This window comes from Peromyscus maniculatus, chromosome 3 (assembly GCF_049852395.1).
Source record: "Peromyscus maniculatus bairdii isolate BWxNUB_F1_BW_parent chromosome 3, HU_Pman_BW_mat_3.1, whole genome shotgun sequence".
NCBI lineage: Eukaryota > Metazoa > Chordata > Mammalia > Rodentia > Cricetidae > Peromyscus > Peromyscus maniculatus.
The window spans coordinates 70,597,797-70,619,427 of record NC_134854.1 but is presented as its reverse complement, the minus strand read 5'-3'; the positions used below and the strand labels follow the sequence as shown (position 1 = coordinate 70,619,427).

The 21,631-nt window shown below is 40.0% G+C and overlaps 1 protein-coding gene across 9 annotated transcripts in view; it reads left to right on the top strand.

Annotated features, from left to right (window-relative positions):
• Positions 1 to 21,631, top strand: part of Lmbr1 (limb development membrane protein 1) — a 128,276-nt gene that overhangs the window by 75,913 nt on the left and 30,732 nt on the right. For all 9 annotated transcript variants that reach the window (XM_076566718.1, XM_042273296.2, XM_042273295.2 and 6 more), the window contains 2 exons: positions 109 to 181; positions 19,662 to 19,742. In XM_076566718.1, the coding sequence (XP_076422833.1) occupies positions 109 to 181; positions 19,662 to 19,742 (154 nt within the window). The remainder of the gene's footprint in view (positions 1 to 108; positions 182 to 19,661; positions 19,743 to 21,631) is intronic.

The following is a 21,631-nucleotide window of genomic DNA, read 5'->3' as shown; positions in this document are numbered from 1 at the left end:
GCAGCACATGCTAGAAAGCATGGGGTTCTAAGCAGGAGTGTTCTATGATGAGGTCAACTAGATAACTAATGGGAGAGCCATTATTGAGTAGTTTATCTTTTCATTTAGATTCTTGAAGACTTGGATGAACAAATTTATATTATTACCCTAGAGGAAGAAGCACTCCAGAGAAGACTACATGGTATGTATGTTACATAGTTAGATCAGGTAGAAAAATTCATCCACCAGAGACAGACAGTTGAAGAGTGGAAATATATCCTCTCTCAGAGTCTTACAAGTGACAAAGGTGCTTGCTGACAAAGGGTGTGTGAGAGAATTTGGGAGGGAAGGGCCAGGGCCACATGGCTGGCTCTCCTGGAGGCAGTGGCCACAACAGCTTCTTGGACATCTACACTTGAAAGGTGCTGCAGGACTGCACACTGCCTCAGTGACTCAGGCCTGCTTTTTCCCTTCTGTTGAGAGTTGAAGGGAAGAAAGAGTAGACTTTTTTAGGAGATACTAAGGAGTACTATTAGCTCAGGTGGTTTTTTTATACCAGCCTTGGGTTACTCCTGTACCACTGAAACTGTCTAGCTGGCAAGCTGCCTTTAAAATGATTTTAGGGAAACTCCTTAATAGTGTGTTGCTGTGATTGGCTACTGGGGGCTGTTTCAGGTGGAAACTAATAGGCTGGATTATTTATTATAGGACTGTAGGGCCAAGTTGATATTTGACTGTAGTAAGAATTGTAAGCTTCTGTGGTTTATTGGTTAACATCTGCAGAGGAGAAAAAGCAAGAAGAAAAGAACATTTCATGATTTGCTGTTTTAAACTTAAAAAAATTATTTTATACATATGGATATTTTGCCTGCATGTATGTCTGTGTACCATGTGCATGCAGTGCCCATGGATGACAGAAGGCAGCACTGGATCCCTTGGAACTAGAGTTACAGATGGTGTAAGCTGTCATTTGGGTGCTGAGAATCAAACCTGGGTCCTCTGGGAGAGCAAGCAGCACTCTTAACCACTGAACTATCTCTCCAGCCCCAGTGATTTGCTACTTTTAGGAAAGAGTAGAAGTAGGCCCTTAGTAAGGTAAGTCATCCTCATGGATTTCATTAAATATGGTATAATGTTAAATGTATTTGGTTGTAGCAGTTACTTTATATTTTAAATTATAAAGCAAAAGTATGTTCTACCCTTGCTCTGGGAAGAATTATAGAACAGCAAGAGTATCAGTCTCTAAAAATGTGCTCATGATGCTAATTTGTGGAACTGATGGTGGCTTTTACTAATGGCGCCTTAGTTTGTGGGCTGTAGGGTGTTATAACAGGCAGCTTTGGGATATGTGTTCTTTCCAGTGCATTCTTATAGTGCTCTGGAGAGACTCTACACTTGGCTGGTGGTAAGAAAGGACTATGCTGTTGAATGGTTTTGTTCTTTTTCATAAACCATGTTAATGAAATAGCAAAGCTGTGCTTGTTTACAGTGTCAATGTCCCGAGGAAGCCATCCTGTCCTCAGCCTGGTCCTTTTCTCTTCCTGGTTTTGCATCAGATGTGTAGATGAATTAAGACTGTCTCAAGATGGTAGACTAGTTGACTGATGGAGAATAAATAATAACGAATTAAAATGAATAAGGCTTTAGTGCCCAAACACATAGAGAGTAGAAGGGATCCACAGAAGGGATCCACTACATATGTGGTCAAGGCAGCCACTGTCTGATGCCCCCTCTTAGTTGGCAGGAGTAGAGGTACAGCCTCTGAATCCCCTGGGATCCTGACAGAACTCTATCCTATTCCTCACATAGTCTCCTTTGCATGCTGCCTGGAGACTTAAAGCAAAGGGTGTACTTAGCTCTCACTCTCTGTAACAGGTCACAGTAGATGAGTCCACAGTGTCTGAACTCCTGACCCTGTATCTCTAAGTGTCTTATTTCTGACTGAGTTTCCATGTTCCCTAGCTCCTGTAACTTTTGTATGTGATGCTTATATCTGAAGATTAATCCACTTGTGACTCCTATGTCCTCATCCCTCCTTTTTCTGCTCTCTCCAGCACTGTTGTGTCCCCATCACCCTTGTGTGGGGACTGTCTTCCTACAGCTTGCCTTCACTCTGGGGGTGGGTGGTGCATTGTGCAGTTCTGTTGTGTGCTTCCTCACATGCTATCCTTTCCCTCTGGGCTTTGCTAGATATCATACTCTTTCCTCCTTTTCAACACTTTGATCTCTTGTGGTCCTGCCATCTCTGCTACCAGGCCATTCCTGCTTCTCCTGTTTTAGTAGCTCCTTATTCCTCAGAACTCTCTTTTCTGATGGCACTTTCTGATCTGTGATTTTTCATGCTTGTTATGGCTTTCCTAGTCTTTTGGGAAGCTTCTTAGTCCTCTGTTCAGGTGCTTTATCTGCCTGTAACACCTTGGCATTGCCCTCCACAGTGATCCAATGCCTGCGCATCTCATATTAGGCATCTCCACTCCAAGCCCACCCTCCTCTATTTCTTCTAGCTCTTTTCCTGTCAACCTCCATTTCCCACAGTCCTTCAATAGAGACCCAGCATGCTGTTCTCTCAGTAGCCTTGATCCCATCTCTACCATACCCAAGCTTCCTTGCCCATGCTATATGCCTAGCCAAGGTTAGAAGTGGATCCTACCTGTGTGCTTTATCAGGCTCTTGCCTGTATTCCAGGGCTGTGCTCTGTTGGGTGAAGCTCAAGCCTTGTTACCTCCTGCTCTTTCTAGTTTTTGTGCTTACTCCTGATTATGCTGCCTTCTCTTCCTTCCAGTATGTGACCATTTCTTATGTTTACTTTAGAATCTTTGGATGACTTTTCTTTTAAATTCTTTTATTTTTTGAGATTGTTATATTATTATATCATTTTCCCCTTCTCTTTCCCCACACAAAACCCTCCTTGCTCTCTTTCAAATTCATGGCTATTTTTTCCATTAATTTCTGTTACATACATGTATGTGTATATATATATATGCATATATTCATAAATGCAACCTACTTAGTCTGTATAATATTACTTGTATGTATGTTTTCAGGGCTAACCATTTGGTGTTGGCTAATAACTTGGTATGCTCTTCCCTGGACAAGACTATTTCTCCCACTCTCAGCATTACTTAGTTGCCTTTAGTTCTTTGTGTAGGGTTGAGGCCTATGGAGCAATAAGGAAAGAGAAAGAAAATAAAGGGGTACAAATGTGGAAAGAAGAAGTCAAACTATACCTGTTTGCAGATGACGTGATACTACACATTAGAGATCCCAAAAATTGTATAAGAAAACTTCTAGAAACAATAAACAAATTCAGCAATGTGGCAAGATAAAGAATCAGCTTGCATAAGTCAATAGCTTTTTTATATACCACCAGCAAACATACAGAGACACACTCTCTGTCTTAGTCATTGTTCTGTTGCTGTGAAGAGACACCAAGACCAAGGTAGCTCTTATAAGCTCTTGTAACATTTAATTGGGGGCTTATGGTTTGAGAGATTTGATATGTGTCATCATGGTGTGGAGCATGGTGGCATGCAGGCAGGTGCTGGAGCAGTAGCTGAGAGCTACATCCATAGGCAGAGACGGAGAGGGGCTTGGGGAGAGAGAGAGAAAAAAAAAGAAAGAAGAGAAGAGAAAGAACAAGTGCATATGGGTGCATGGGCCTATGTGGACTTTTGAATCCTCTAAACCCACCCCCAGTGACACACTTTCTCCAACAAGGCCACACTTCCTAATCCTTCTAATCCTTTCAAACAGTTCTACTCCCTGGTGACTAAGCATCCAAGTATATAAGCCCCTGGGGTTCCATTCTTATTCAAACCACCACACTTCTATTCACAGTAGCTTCAAAGAAGATAAAAATACCTATGAATAAACCTAACCAAGGAAGTAAAGGACCTCTACACTGAAAAATTTAAATCTCTGAAGAGATAAAGTCACTAGAAAATGGAATAACATCTCATGCTCATGAATTGGTAGAATTAATATTGTGAAAATGACTATTTTTAACCAAAAGCTATTTACAGACTTAATGCAATCCCATTAAATATCACTATCTCATTTTTCACAGAAATAGAAATAATTATCTTAAAATTCATATGGAACCATGAAAGACCCAGAATAGTCAAAACAATCCTGAGAAAAAAAGGACAGTGTTTACAGGATCACCATTCCGAATTTCAAGATGAATTACAGAGCCATAGTAATACAAACAGGCATCGAAATAGAAATTGACCTATGCAACAAAATCCAAGACCCAAACATGAGTACACATAACTTTAGCCATTTAATATTTGACAAAGATGTCAAAAAGATAAGCTGGAGAAAAAGAAAGCATCTTCAATAAATGGTGCCAGGAAAACTGGATGTCTACCTGCAAGAAGACCTGTATCTGTCACCTTGCACAAAACCTAACTCCAAATGGAGTGAAGGACTAAAGGTGAAAGCTGAAACACTGAAACTGCTAGGAGAAAACATAAACAGTGCCCTACATGATATAGGTGTAGGAAATGACTTCCTGAATCGGACTCCAGTTGCTGAATAATTAAAGCTAACAATTGACAAGTATGACTTCATAAAACTAAAAAGCTGCTGCATACCTAAAGAAACTATCATCCAGGTGAAAGAGGAAGCCCATAGAGCTGGAGAGAAACTTTGCCAGCTATACATCTGACAAAGGATTAATATTCAGAATATATAAAAAACTCAAAAAACAAACCCAAAGAATGAATTACCCATTCAAAAAAAGGGCCTGGTACGTGAACAGAGCGTTCTCAAAAGAATAAAAAATGGATTAAGAAATACTCAAAAAAATATTAATAGTCCCTAGCAATTAGGGAAATGCAAATCAAAACAACTGAGATTTTATCTTACACAAGTCAGAATAGCAAAGATCAACAAAACAATTGACAACAGATGTTGGATGCAGTGTGGTGGGAAGGGACCCCTCATTTGCTGTTGGTGAGATTGCAGACTGGTGCAGTTATTATGAAAATCAATGTAGAGAATTCTCAAAAGCTAAAAATACATTTACTGTATGTCTTAGGGTTTCTATTGCTGTGAAGAGATATCATGACATAGCAGCTCTTAAAAAGGAAAACATTTAATTGAGGTAGTGGCTTGCAGTTTCTGAGTCCCTTATCATGGCGGGGAGCATGGTGCCTGGGAATATGGTGGTGTGCAGGCAGACATGGTGCTGGAGAATTCTGCATCTTGATCCCAAGGCAGCAGGAAGTGAACCAAGACATGGGGCATGGCTTAAGTATATATGAGACCTCAAAGCCCACCTCCACATGACACACTTCCTCCAACAAGGCCATACCTACTCCAACAAAGCCACACCTCCTAATAGTGCCACTCCCTATGAGTTTATGGGGGCCAACTACATTCAGACTACTACATCGTATGACCCATCTCCTCCACTTACTGACATATGCCCAAAGGACTTGACCTCCTACTCCACAGATACTTGCTCAGCCATGTTCATTGCTGTCCTATTCACAATAGCTGGATAACATTTCTTTTCTCAGATATTTCTTACTACCTCAGCTGCTGACCTTGTTTCCTGTTTCTTGAGGAACCAGAAGCAAACATGGAGAAATTTTACCTGCTGCTTCCTTCCTCCAAACTTGTCCCTGCCTATACCCTCACTGCGCAGCCTCTTCTCTTGGCCCTGTTCTGTCTTGGCTGTGTTCTGGCTCAGGTACACCTTGCTCAGATGCCAGCACTTGTTGTTATTTACTGACTCAGAGACTTAGCTGCTACCATTTTGTCTTCTCCTCCAAGGTGGCTCTTTTCCATCTGCATGGAGTCAACTTTACATTTAAAAAATTTTTGTTTTTACATTATCTATATAAAAGTTGTATAGGAGGACAGGACCAGCTCTGAAAAGCCCATTGTAGTAATGACCAAGATCATGTGTATCAGGATCTATGATACCAACCCTTCCCCAGTCCTGTGTCTGGCTCCCCAAGGGAACACTATGCATGGTGAATGCCCTGGGACACAGATCATATCTCTTTGAGTTTTGCCTCCACTGACCTAACAGACTACCCTCTCTCAGGCCTTTGGTGCTCCTAGAAACTATAGGTCCTCCACTCTGACTGACATAGCATAAGACCCAGCTTGTAGGCTGGATGCTGACGTTTCGGTGGGGCTATCAGAGGCTGGAAAAGGAGGAGTGGGAGAAAGAATAGATGATGCTTAGAGATACAAAGTCTTAGAGGAGTATTACTAGTTAGTGTACTATATAAAGACCACGGTTGATAATGAGGACAAGTGCTGGCAAAGATGCAGGGAGAGAGAAACACTTATTCACTACTGGGGGAATACAAACTGGTGCGGCCACTATATAAATCAGTGTGGACATTCCTCAAAAAGATGGAAGTAGATCCGCCACATGATCCAGCTATATCACCCTTGAACACATATCCAAAGGACTCTATCTTACTATAGAGATACTTACTCATCAGTGTTCACTGCTGCTCTATTGTCAGTAACCAGGAAATAGAAACTACCTAGACACCCATCAACTGATGAATGGCTAATGAAAATGTGATTCATTTACACAATGGAATGCTGTTGAGTTGTTAAGAAAAATGAAATTATGACATTCACAGATAAATAGGTGGAGCTGCAAACAGTCATTCTGAGTGAGGTAACCCAGACTCAGACAAATATCACATTTTCTCTCATTTATGGATGTTAAAGATTCAAAGCTAACATCCGCAAATAAGAGAAAACATGTGATACATACATACCCATATATAAAAAGTTTAAATGGGGCTATCCTGTAATGGGCAGTAATTCTCCTACTAAATACTATAGGCTAACAAAAGACCCAGTGCCAGGTTGGGTTATCTCTTTGTGAGTTGTTGGCTGGTGAAGTCCCGTAGACCCCTAAACATGACAGTCTGTGGTCAAGTCTCTCGGTTACCCTCCTGAACGGCACAGTAAGGCCCCGTTGCTGAAGATAGTACAGACATCCAGAAACCAAACTGGTTCAGACCTGCAAGTTTCATCTCTACTGGCTAGTGTTCGTAGTACAGGGAGGTACTATGCAAGCCACTGAAAAGAAAAGTCATCTTCGATCTTACCCAGCTGTGAACCCTGGTCGCTACAGTAACAACTGGTCTGACAAGACATGCAACTGTGACACAGAAGTGACTTTCTTTCTGTGTCCTAGGTCTTATCTCAAAGCTCCTCTTACAGGACTTGCCATGTTTTTCCTGAATGCAGCCAGTATCAGTCATACACCCTCAAGTCCACCTCCACTGCATACTGCTTCCTCTCACCTTCTTTCTTTCTTTACAGTCCTTTCACTCGCCGGCATGCCTGTCTCTCCACATTGGACAGAGCCTCTCAGGGCAGGGAGCTTTGTAAGTGTCTGTCTCTGCTGTGCATAGAACATATATATCCCGTGGGTGTTCCTTGTATCACTGGTAGATCAAAACCAAACCAAACCAAAGAACAAGGCAGAGCTTTAAGAAGGCAGTCCAGGGAAGTGGAATGCAGTGAGAGGACAGAAAACGATTCCAGTGAACAGGTTTAGGAAGGGTGACACTGGGCCACAGCAAACGGCTGAGTTTGGGCAGGTGGAAAGGAGGTGGTTTCCCTGCCGCTGCATCTGCAAACTCCGAGCAGCCAGAACTGTTTGCTCCCAGGACTCCTGCAGAGGAGCCTGACAGAAAGTCCATTACAGTAATCAGGTAGAAAATCTTTTATAATTTTTCCCCAGTGTTAAGAGGATACATATATCATTAACATACTTAAATGTTTAAGTAATGCAGCAGCATTAATTGAAATAATTAGCTTTTGTATGTATATAGCCCATGGGTGTACTGGGTAACTTTAGAAGTTCCATAATGAAAAGAAATTATTTTTGTTGTTTGAGTTCAAAACCTTCACAGTTCTTTTAAGGTAATTTATTTTAAAATATTATAGCCTTTGAACTATAATTCAATTCTGTTAGGTACTGTTTTCATCTTCATGATAAAAATTTGTATGTAATTTTTTTGGTAGCAGTTTCTTGCTTGCTTGATTCTAATTTTTTTTCAGTGCTGGAAATTGAACACTGGGCCTTCCTTGTACATGCTAGGCAAACACTCTACCACTGAGCTGTCTCCAGCCTCTTGATTCTAATCTTTTTAAAAAAGCCTTTCTCATTGAAACTTGCATTAGCTCTTTATTCTTAGGGCACAGAAGAGGTAGCAGCTTTTTCTGGGTTTTAATACCTTTGGACACGGAAAAATAAAGGGACTGAAAATAATAAGACATACCTGTGTAGCCTCTTCCTGGACCTTGGTGACCTCTCAGCCAGTCTCTGTGTCATTGTCAGTATTTGATTCTTGCTATTTAGAAGTTGAGGTTCAGGGTTTTGTGAAGATACTGAGTTGGGATGTATCTGCGGCTGCTTTTCCATGGAGCTTTCTGTCAGGCTTTCCCTGTGTTCCTAGCAGGACTGCAGGCAGTTATGCTGCTGCTAATCTAACGTCATTCATATGGCAAACACAAAAGCTTTCTTGGCTTTGTCCTAGGGAATTCTTTGAGGCTCTAGCAGTGATCATTTGAAGAATTGTGTGTGGTGGGAGTGAGGTTTCCCAAGTGTTGTGGCCACAGAATCTGAACAATCAGAACCATTCCACACACTAAGAATACTTGATTCATGTAGAATACACACACACACACACACGCACGCATGCACGCACGCACGCACATAATCACTGAATAAAGAATACCTTCTTTGAATAGGATATATGCATCATATGTAGAGTACTATAGTAGACTATGTGTATAGATTACTGTATCTGTTTGTCTCTGCATATACATAGACACATATACACATATACCACTATAGGGAATATCCTGGACTTCAACTCTGGGTTTCTATGCAAAGTGTCTGGGCACAGTCAGACAGCATAGACCTGATTTTATATCTGTAAAAAGCATTTGTATACATAGGGATGAAACAGTGACAGATACCATAATTTATTTGGCTTCTTGGGCCCGTTAGTCACTTTCATGACAATACAATGTAGTCCAAACAAATTATTTGCTACAAGATGAAATGAGTGACTATGAGAAATATAAACTAAAATGCTAGTAAGGAGGACAGCTTTGGAAAACAAATCAGAAGAGTGTGAACCATGTGTCATAGTCTATGGAATTTATAAGAAAAGTTGTATTATAAAATTCACATTTTAAAACATGGAATGTGGATTTAGTATGTGTCAGCTCCCTTTCAACCACAGTCTGTGTGAATGATAGTGTTACTAATGGTAGCATCAAATATGAAGGGCAAAGGGTGGTCTTAACATCTTGTCTAGTTCAAGATCTATAGTGCTTGTATCTGAAACAGAAAAGGACCAAGCCATTATTTTGATTATACCTGACATTCTATAATATTCCTAAAACTGGTTGTTTTAATATTTTTGCCTTTGACTGTAGTTACTAATAGTGAAAGTTTGTTTGTTTGCATGTCCATAGTTGTATTGGTTATCAGAAGTCTTAGAATACCAGGTTCATAGTTATAGTCAGGTGATGTCAGAAGCCAATAGAAATTATAATGTTAGTAAATATGAATGTGGCAAATGGAGTAGATGTAGAAATGGAGCTTGTATGTGTGTCCCTGTGTTTCCTCTATAGACAGCCTCAGTGTTAGTACACAAAAACAGATGGACTGGAGACTTGGACGTGAGGCTTCAGCTTCCAGGTGCCTCATTCATTGGGTTTGTGGAGTGTGGTGCCTTTGGGGACAGTCCTTTTGCTCTGTGAACCATTAGGAGCCTTGGGCTTGAACAGTTGCTTTTCTGCCCAAGTTACTTGAAATAATACCAGAACTTGAAAAATCTCCCATTTTTGGAGATGGGATTGCTGGTCAAATTTAAAGTTGTAAGCAATTAAAATTTTGTAGTTACTTGGATCAGATTTTCTAATCTACCCCTTTTTTTGCTAAATTAAAAAATAAAGAAGAAAATCTGTTTATGCTGGAAATTGCTACTTCCAAATAATATTCACAGAAGACCAAGTTTAGTACCCTGAACTATTTAAGGTACAGAATTATTTGTGGAAATAATTTTATTTCATCAAGCTATTTGAATTATGTACATGCCAAAGTTGAAATGTGTATTTCTTTTAAAATACACTGTATATTTTAAATTAAATAATATCTGCCCTTGAATATCTGAAGTTATCTTATATATTGAGACTATTTTATGCATTGGGAAAAGTATAAGGGCAGCTCAGTTACTGAAGAAATGCTGAAGTTTGGGAAATTCTGTTATCTTGGAAGCAAAATATTTTCAGTACCACACCAGTTCTTCAGCTTAAGAATAAAGCTGGGAAGAATGCCTTCAGCTATTAGTTTTCCTGAATCCAAAGACATGGGTGGGGCAGGATCAAAAATACTCATTTGATCAAAGTTATTGGCTCTGAAGGTATTCTTACCTGTGTAAGGAAGATGAAAGGTGTTGTTTTTATTGCATGCTAGTAACAGTGTAATTTTGAACTAATTGGTGTTGAACTGCCAATCACCTGGGGGGAATGCAAATAGATACTCTTACAATTTCCTTTGAGGTAGTGAAATCTTATGTCGGGACTGGAAGAAAAACAGAATAATACCGTGAAATTGACCTTAAATGAGCTGCTTTGTGGTTTTCTTGGAGAATCCCTTTTTATTTTTCAGGACTTGTCCAAACAGGTTTTTGTCTACAATTTGACTTATTGACTAGACAATGCTGACACTGAACATTTTAGGTTTGTTTTGAAATAAAATAATGATAATATAGTTTTTAGGATATTTTCATTTTTGATGCAACTTAAATTTACACAATAGTCGAGTGTTTGTTTACAATATGTCATAAGTCCTCATACTAGTCAGTGTTGCCATTTATAGTGAAGGACTCTGTCCCACAAAGCTTACTTTTTGCTTGGCTATTAATATATTACCATGTAATGAAGGAAGGGAAATGTCCTGGAAAACTATTATTTCAGGTGACTTATCTGAGGATAGTAGGAATGTTTTCTTGATTTTTATGTGAAAGATAGTGCTTACCAATTACCTCTTATGTGTTTGTAGTTGGGCCACCTAAAATAGTAGCACATATCAGAAATGTGACTTCCAGGGATTGGAGAGATGGCTCACTGATTGCTCTACCAGAGGATCTGGGTTTAATTCCCAGCACTCACACAACAGCTTACAACCATCCATAACTCCAGTTACAGGGAGTCTGACACCCTCTTCTGGCCTCTGAGGGCACTGCATGCACATGGTGCACAGACATGCATGCAGGGAAAACAACCATACACACAGAATAGAATTTAAAAAAATATCACTTCAGCTATTTTTCTTTGAAGAAGCATGTATTCTGTGTTATAGACATTTGTATTGAGCTCTGCAGACAATACCACAAAGTATGCTACTAGTCTCTTCACTTAATTTCAAATAGACACCAGGAACATTGTCCTGGTAGCTATTCTCTTTCAAAGTTCAGAATGTTCATCGGTTATTCTCCAAGCCTCAAACTGACTGCTGGAAGTAAAATATCACTGTTAGATATTTTGCACGTTGATTTAAAGATACTTGACAATCTTAGAGTGTTGTACTGTCCTCTGCAAGTCCTCTTTCCTGTGGAGATGCCCACTAACTTTGTAACTTAAGTGTTTCCTTTTTGCTTTAGTTGCCAGAACCTCAAAACTAAATTTGTAGTCAAGCTGTAGTAGCTCTAGTTCACAATGCCTGAGTATCTCTGTGCTATATTTAGCCCTACTCTTGTAAAAATGTAAATTGGATATTAATGAATAAAGTAATGATGCCAAGGCACTCTGGAAACAGCATGGAACTTTTGACTAACATGTGGTACAGGATCTCTGTCTCTAGAGATGGGCAGAAATGAGAGGGGGGCAACCGGGGGACTGAGGATCTGTGACTTTTCTAGGGGCTTATAAAAGAGGGCCTTTCAATCTCCACAGTTATACCTATGTGGCCCAGCACTCCTTTGGACCTTTGCTTGAGAATGGTCACTGTTTGTCCTACTACTCAGGTTAGCCTTCTTCTTCTGGCTACTTGCCCTTTAATCCCCAAGACCAAGAGCTGGTGACTTTCCAGCTTTATGAAGGACCACCTGACTTAATTAGGTGTAAAGGAAGCTACAGTGAAGACAGAAAACAGAAGCAGGAGCACTTGTGTAGGGCCAGTGAAGAAGAGGATCACCTGACAAGTGAGACCTACTTAATACTTAATTAGAGAGTCAAGACAGAATTTTTTCCTAACTTCCAAAAGTAACAAGATGGGCCAAGGAGATGTATTAGAAAACAAAACTACCCAGGGCTTAAAGAAAATAAAAGCCAATAAAAAATATCCCTTGAGATAGATGGAATAATGCTTACCCAAAGATGCCCAGTCCTAATCCCTAGAACTTGTGAATGTGTTGGTCTTGATATTATACAGGCATACAGGGTACCTGGTGGACTCAGTGTAAAATTAAAGGAGGATGGCCAAAGAATGGAAAAGACAATGGAAGCACAAGTGTAGTGGGAAAGCTCTTGTGAATCACAGGTCAGAATATAGGAGAAGGAAATCATTCATGAAATAATAAATATTGACTACAGGTGAGGTATAATGCAAGCACATATCTAGATGGAGAGAAAATAACAAGTGGGAAAAGATGGTAAATAGCAGGAAAAATTTATCAAGCTGAGACTTGAATGCAGATTCAAAACCAGAGAGGGTCATAGGAGAGACTGCCACATGGACATCCATACCTGTCATGTCAGTGCTCTATGCTTCTGACCCTGAACGGGGATTTAAAAGATAATTTATCCTGTAAGAAACTGACTTCCAGAAATGATGTGAAAAATTATTTACAGAAGAGAGTGCAACAGAGAAGTTGAGCTGGTGCCTAACTAGAGCCTTCACCCTAGTGGATATGATACTAGAAGGTACTTACCATGCTACTAGAGGAAAATGGTAACCACCAATCCTGCTATGAACTCTGCAGTCTACAACAGTGACCTACCTGCACACTATGTTAGTGCAGTAGTGGCACAAACATTGTGGGAGTAACCAACCACTCTGGTTGGATTTAAGGCTCACTCCAGGAGTTATAACCAATGCCTGACACTGCTCAGGTAGCCAAGAACATGAGACTAGATAGGCCATGGGCTTAGGGGAAAACCAAATACTATTGTCCTGCTCAAGGAACATCACAATAAAAAGACTCCTATGTGTACATTCTGCTATACTCCTACATTAGTGTCTTGCTCAGCCACTATGGAAAGTTAGATGGGTACTACCACAGTAACCCACAACTGAACAATGTGCAGAGTGAGGGATTTTGGAATACTTAGTTCTAAATGGGATGTCTTCATCAAACTCCTCCTCCCCTCAGGGCCCAGGAAACTGTAAAAGAGGAGGTGGAAAGATTGTAAGAGCCAGAGGTGGTGGCTGACTCCAAGGAAACAGTGTCTTCCAGACACAACAGGACTGATGCATGTATGAACCCACAGAGACTGTAGCAGTATACACAGGGCCTGCACAGGTTCAAGCCAGCCAGGGTCCCAGCACTGAGAGGGGAAAGTAGAACAAACTCCCATCCCTAACCAAGAACTATCTCCAATTGACAAACCACTTACAAAGAAAAATTGGTATTCTCCAACGGAGTCTCATTGGGTATATTAACCACACTTAAGGCTAGAAAGGCCCCAGGCCCAGTAGTAAATGGCCATCAAACCAAACCAAACCAAACCAAACCAAACCAAACCAAACCAAACCAAACCAAACCAAACCAAACCAAAAATGAACTCAATGGTATTTTTGTAGACTTTTGTATCGTATTGCTTTGTTTGGACATTTTTTTTGTCTTACTGCTTATTTGCTTGTATATAATGGTTTCTTATTTTTTTTGTTTTTATGGGTTTTGTTTGTGTGTATATGTTTCTTGTATTTTTCTTTTTCTTTAAAAAATATTCCGGCCAGGCAGTGGTGATTCACATCTTTAGTCCCAGCATTTGAGAGGCAGAGGCAGATGGATCTCTGAGTTTGAGGCCAGCCTGGTCTACAGAGTGAGTTTCAGGACAGTCAGGGCTACAAAGAGAACCCTGTCGTGAATAAACGACAACAAAATTCTGATTTGTTTTTTGTTTGCCTGTTTGTTTTCTAAAGAGAGAGAAAAATAAAGGAAAGAAAAAATAGGAGGGTGAAGTAGGTGGGGAGGAGCTGGGGCAGTGGAAATTATTACCAGAATATATTACATGAATAATTTTTTTAATAAAAATATTTTTAATATAGTTCAGCATCAAACTTAGCACATGCAACTTGCTACAAGGCCACCAAATAACGTATGCAGTTGTAAAGGATTGCACATACATTCCCCAAGATGTTACTTATTGATTAGGGCAAAAAAGCAGTATTTATGTACTCATTTCACATCTCTGCATTGAGAACTGCATTTATGCCAGACACTATTCTAACTTCTACACTGAAGGAAAAATGTAGCATTCGTCTTGAAATAAAATGTCAGCAAGACGAGTATTTGGAGGAAAGGGTGAGAAGCAGTAAGGAAATGATTAGCTAACGTGGTGGTGAGAGATTTTACCTTGACACAGTACTCTATACATAAAAGCAGGCTGTAGGCTAAGGCTGTTTATACTGATATTATAATGAAAAAAATCTATCTCAGGAGGAGAACTACAAAAGAGAAGGTAAGCACTGAAGTACCCGTGAACCCGAGGAAAGAATCAACAAAAGTCCTTGTAACTGGGGAAGGAAGGAAAAGAAGAAGTAAAGGCCAGGTGGATAAACAGTCCACGCATTGGTTTGTCCTGCCGACAGGGAAAAGCCCCACTCCTCACACCCCAGTCTAGCTTGTGGGAGGCCTAGTTTAGTCCCTTGATGTCTCTGTTGAGCTACTGGAAAACCACATGGAGACTTGCTGTCTCCTACATTCTGATTATGTGAAACTGCTTCCTTACTTTAAGCTGCTTTGAGTTTTGTGACCTACTGGAAAGCATCCTGATAGGTACATGCAAATCCACAGATGAGAACAGTGAGTTTCAGAGAATCATAAACCTAAGAGGACAGAAAATTCCAAGGAGAAAAACCACAATAAAAATTTGGAATTTAGCAGGCATGAAAATGTTGGAATTCGCCAGTTTAACATAACAAAAGAAGCCCATTCCTAAGTCACCTATGCTTGATTTATACCTTAGAATCCCCCAAAGTCACAAAGTGGCACCACCAGGTGAGGAAGTATGAACTAAGAAAGGGAGAGCTTGTTGAAAAACTGCCACGAAGTGACTTCATCTCCACATTCTTTGCTTCCATCCAAGGTACCAGGCATGTGCCCCTTGTCCATCTCAGAAGGGTGGGAATGCTTACAGACAAAATACACAGGCTCCATCCTTCTCTACTTGTACAGCTGAACTGTATTTGACAAGGAGGTCAGGAGGGTTCTTCTCAGGAACCTGCCCTGGAGGAAAGCTCTGCAGCTCTAGCAATAGGGAATCACTGGATTCTTATGAGCGAAACTCATCTTTTCTGAAGTTCAAACCAGCATTTATTTCTCATAGTTTCATTCTTAAAACACCAACAACCAAGACTGGTGACTGAGGAAAGCCTTTCGTGTGAACACAAGCAGGCGTGGGCATGTGGATATGGGGTGCATGGAGGAAGAATGAACCACTCCTCACACCCTGACATGGACAAGAAGGCCATTTTCATGAGAAAGGCCAAGGCTCTATCACCTGCGACAGGTGTTCTTGAAACTTAGAAAAAAAAAAAAAAGCCAGAATGACAAAAATAAGTGAAGTATAAGAGGTAAGAATTTTAGAGACCCTTCAGTAGAGCCAGCCTCTAGTTAACAAGACATTCTTCCAGATAGGGCTAAGAGAAAAAATATACAAAATCTATGACAGGATTAAGAAATTGTTCTGATCTGACATGTGAATTTTGGTATTGAAAATGCTCACCATGTTTCCAACACTGCACAGACATGTATTCACAGCAAGAACACTAGGAACAAGGATCCTGCACAGTTTACAAATCATTGACAAGGAGATATTCATGGGTAAGACTGAGAACTGCTGCAGACTTCCCAAAACCTGAGCTGAAGCTGTAGATGCATTAAAGGCTCCAGCTGGTGGTGCTAGTTTGCAGGATGCTGCAAACATTAGAGCAGGGTTCTCAACCTCCTAATGCTGTGACCCTTTAATTCAGTTCCTTGTGTTGTGGTGACCCCCAACCATACAATTATTTTTTCTTGCTACTTCATAACTGTAATTTTGCTATGGTTATGAATCATAATGTAAATATCTGTGTTTTCAGATGGACTTAGGTGACCCCTGTAAAAGGGTCGTGACCCACAGGTTGAGAAACACCACATTAGAAGGTAGCTCTTAGCTTCAAGAAGCTGGAAGCATGTCCTTGAAAGGTTATTCTGTCTGTGGTTCCTTCCTCTCTCTCTGCTTCCTGGCCACCATGAGGTATGAAGGATCAGCAAAACACCCCTTAGTGAGGGGGCATTATGAAGAAGCAGGCATTGAAACAAGTCCAAGTAAATGCTTGACACTGAGCTCTGTGCACACTTCATTCTGATAAGGATAAAATGTTTAAAATTCACTCTAAACGAAGACAAATATGTGGAAAGCTGATGTACTAAATGCAGGTACTGTATTTTACTGAATGGAATAGGTGAATTGGCTACGGAAGAACAGGTCCTGCTTGTGTGGAAAGCTGATGTACTGAGTATTCTGAATGCAGGTACTGTATTTTACTGAATGGAATAGGTGAATTGGCTATGGAAGAACAGGTCCTGCTTGCCTTCTCTCCAATAAAGCCAAAGCTTTGCAGTTTTCCTTTTCCCTCTCACCTTTCCTAGTTGAGGAAGGAAGCACTCCTAAGCTTTCATTCTGGAGTCTAGTGACTGATTAGGTTGACTTTTCATAGGTTGATTTAGGTTGTGCTGTGTTCATCAAGGCTCCAGAGACAGATCTGGCTGAAGGGGTCTCTGACATTCTTACCTCTTATAATTTACTTATTGTTGACACTGGCCTGTTTTCTTATTTCTAAGTTTCAATGAAGAAAAGACAGGCACAGAAAGAAATTGTATTATGTTGAACTGGTCTTGCTGATGGGGAATCCAAAGCAAGTAAAAAACTCAGTGTGTTTATTATATTGAGTTGAATAGGGAGGCAGGGTTATTTCGTATAGCTGAACAAGGAGGCAGGTTTAGTTAATCTGAGTAGGAATGTCTCTGTAGGATAGCAGTCTTCAGGCTGCTGAGGGGGGAAAGCTATGGTGGACATTTTTCTGCATTCATAATCAACATTTGCACTTGGACCAGGAAGGAAGGCCTTGCTATTCATTTTCCCATGGCTCTGAGGCTTTGTGGTCCTTGACATGGCTATACCCACCCATATCAACAATACACAGTCACTCAAGACTTCATTCATTCAGGGCTTTCTCTCTTCCTCATACTGCTGTAACAGGATTCCTGACACTAGGGCTTCCAGTTGCTTTCTTTCTCTGCTTGCTTGTATATGCTCTTTTTTTAAATTAATAGTTTTATTTATTTTTGAGAATTTCATACATGAGCATTGCATCTACATTACTGGTCCTTTCTATCTCCCCCTCCAACTCTTCCACCCTCCCAAATTTATGATATCTTCTTTAATTATTATTATTATTACATGTAAATACATACACTTATGCACAAATGCATATATAACCTTCTGAGTCCATTTAGTTTTGCTTGTATATGTATTATCCAGGGCTAACCTTTACTGGAAAGTTTCCTGTTGGCCTATCCTGTGAACTGCTTTGCTATTTTAAGTAGGGAGTCAAGTTCATTTGCTTATCACAAATGAATTTTTTTTTTCCCAGACAGGGTTTCTCTGTGTAACAGCTCTGGCTGTCCTGGAGCTCACTCTGTAGACCAGGCTGGCCTTGAACTCACAGAGATCTGCCTGCTTCTGCCTCCCAAGTGCTGGGATTAAAGTTATGTGCCACCACCTAACAGCTACTAATGAATTCTAAACTGATAGAGATTAAACTTCAAATAAGATTTAGCTAGATAATGACTACAGGGAAACACACACACACACACACACACACACACACACACACACACACACACACACACATGCGAGGCAAGTAAAATTCAAAAAAAGAAGTAAACTTAAAAGTTCTCAAAAAAGGCTGGGCAATGGTGGTGCACACCTTTAATCCCAGCACTCCAGAGGCAGAGCCAGGCAGATCTCTGTGAGTTCAAGGTGAACCTGGTCTACAGAACGAGATCCAGGACAGGCACCAAAATTACACAGAGAAACCCTGTCTCGAAACAACAACAACAATAAAAAAGTTCTCAAAAAAGAATTTAGGTTGCAGAACATTTAAGAAAATGATCACTATGAAATGATAAAATAAGTTTTACAAGAAAAATGTAACAGTCTTAGAGATATAATAAGGGAGACAGACCCTTAGCAACTAAATGCACATTCATGATGAAAACAATCCCTTAACAGTAGAGGAAACCTAACCTGGCACATTTGAAATTTATCTGTTTCAGGATTTAAGAGAGCAAGCAGAAGGAACAGAAAGATACTGTGCATAAACCATTGGAGAGACAAGTAGAACGTAGGAGTGGAGCAAATCCATGTGAGAAACATGAGATGGGATCTGATGCGTTTAGGAAGATGTGCAAAAGTTCAACAGTTGGCCACATCCAGTGCTAGGGAAGATATAGGCATTTTGAAAATATGGATTTTTAAAAGCTAAATAATTTGAATTATGATAGTACATAAAAACATTTGAGAGCTATAAACTTGAAAAAGCTTTTAAAACTATAAATGGCCCACCATTCTGAAGTTTGGAAATCTGTCTCACAAAGATAATAGAAGCAAATGAACTGGACATGTGAATGTTCACCAGATCCTGACAAATGAAGTCATGTTGAGTGAAGTTGCAGCACATCCAGATTGTGGTCTGCATACTCAGCTGCTGGGAATGTTTATTGACAGGCAACAGCAGACAGTCAACTCATGTGCCTGGTTTGACATCTGTCTAAGAAATTGGATGAATGAGAAAACCCATATGTAAGACAGAAGTTAAATATGAATGTGAAGAAAGTTGTGGAAGCACCAGCCACACTGGTGATAATTGTTGTCTTAGGGAAGCAAACTAGAGAGCGGAAGGTCTTGACTCCTTGTTCTTGTTCTAGTAAGCACATGAAAACAAAATTATAATAGATCAAGCAAGGAAAGACACTGTTCCAAGAAACGTGGTTTTCAGTCATCAAGAGCTTGAATGCTCTAAATCAGTGGTTCTCAACCTTCTTAATGCCACAGACCTTTAATATAGGTCCTCATGTTGTGGTGACCCCCAACCAAAAAAATATTTTTGCTGCTGCTCATAACTGTAATTTTTCTACTGTTATGAATCATAATATAAATATCCATGTTTTCTGATGGTCTTAGGCGACCCCTGTGAAAGGGTTGTTTGATCTCCAGAGGGGTTGCAACCCATAGGTTGAGAACCGATGCTCTAACTAGTGAGCTTTTATGTGACTCACAGCTATATTTGTTCTTCCCAGCTGTCAGTGATTACCAAATGTTTAGTATTTGAACTAGTGGTCTACCTGCTGTCCAGTGTAAGGCTTCCACTGCTACACTTACAAATACTTTTGCTTTTTTAGGGCTGTCTTCATCAGTGGAATACAACATAATGGAATTAGAGCAAGAACTTGAGAATGTAAAGACCCTTAAGACAAAATTAGGTATTGTACTTTTTTTTGGATTTATTTGTTGATCTTGGTTAGTTATTAAAAGACTGTAAAATAGTCTTAAAACATATGAAAATATATGAAAGTTTAGTTTGTATTAAAAACTTTCTGTGTTCAGAGTCATTGACTGGTCTTTCTTATGGGAGAGGGTAAGTATATATTCTCTGAAATTACTTTTTTAGGCTTATTTATTTTTATATGTATGAATGTTTTGCCTGCATGTCTATCTGTGTATCCCCTAGAACTGGAGTTACCAGAGGCTGTGAACTACCTTCTGGGAGCTGGGGAATGAACTGGTCCTCTTCAAGAACAACAGATGCTCTAAACCAGCGAACCATCTCTCCAGCCCCTAAAGTTACTTTTCAAATACGTTAATATTCAAAGATGTTGGGTTTTTGTCTCTTCACTTGAGTTGATTTTTCCAGTGTGTAGCTGCACATGCCAGAGTGAGTGTGGAGGATGGCAAACAACTTGCAGGACGAGGCTCTTTCTTTCCACCATGTGGGCTTTGGGGATTGAACTTGAGTTGTCAGGCTGGTGGCAGGACCCTTAGTCACTGAGTCATCTTGTTAGCCCCACTTGCATTATTTTTGAGAAATAATATGTAAAAACCTCTCTGTCAATGTGATTTTAAAAATGTGCTTTTAAGATGTCTTTTTTACAACTGATGTAAGGTAGTTTGATTATGATCTACCTTAATGTGGTTTTCTTGATCTTCGGTTCATCAAGTTTCTTGGATGTGAGAATTTATACTTTTCATATAACTTAGAGAAGATTTGGCTGTTAATTTAAAATATTTTTCTTTTCTTCTTTATGTTGTTACCCTTTTCAGGGACTTCAGTTATTTGCAGATTGGCTGTAGCTCAAGGCTGACTCTCTCTGTGTTTGGTTTTGGATAGTTTCTGTTGCTGTTTTACTCATCTCAACCTTTCTTTGCAGGTCTGGTCTGTTTTTTAACTCCTACTGCTTTATTTTGTTCTCAGACACTGGTTTTCAGTTTTGCTTGGGCCTGTTATCTTCATGCTGCTAATTGCTGTTTCCTCTAACTCTGCTGGAAAAAAAAAAAGGAATATAGTTATGAGAGCACTCTAAGTATGTGTGTGTGTGTGTGTGTGTGTGTGTGTGTGTGTGTGTATGTATGTACTCGAGTGTGTGCTCACCTGTGGGTGCCTTTGTGTGCCAGAAGTTGATACCAGATTTCTTCCTTGATTGCTTTCTACTTTGTTTCTTGAGATTTTTCATGATTAATCTATTTTTTATTGAATCTGTAGCTCACTGATTTGGCTACACTGCCTGGCCAGAAGTCCCAGAAATCTTCCTGTTTCTGTCTCCCCAGTCCTGAGATTACAAGCATGTGCATTATACTAGGCTTTCTCATGTAGATTCTGGTGATCAAACTCAGGTTTTCCTGCTTGCACAGCAGGTATTTTGCCAACTCAGCCATCTTGATAGCCTCTCTGAGAGCTGTGATGGTTGTCTGTTATTTTTCAATCTAGAGCAGTGTTTTCAACCTTCCTAATGCTGGGACCCTTTAATACAGTTCCTCATGTTGTGGGGATCCCCATCTGTAAAATTATTTTTGTCTCTACTTCGTAACTGCAATTTTGCTACTGTTATGAATTGGAATGTAAATATCTGTGTTTTCTGATGGTCTTAGCGCCCCTCAAAGGGGTTGAGACCCACAGGTTGAGAACTGCTGAGCTAAATCTAGAGTCATTTGGAAAAAGAGAACCTCAACTGAGAAAATGTTCTACTAAAATTGGCCTGTGGGCATTTTTTTTTTTTTTTAATTAATGATTGAAGTGGTAGGGCTCAGCCCATTGTGGATGGTACTACCCTTGGGGAGGTGGTCCTGAGTTGTGTAAGAAAGTAGGCTGAACATG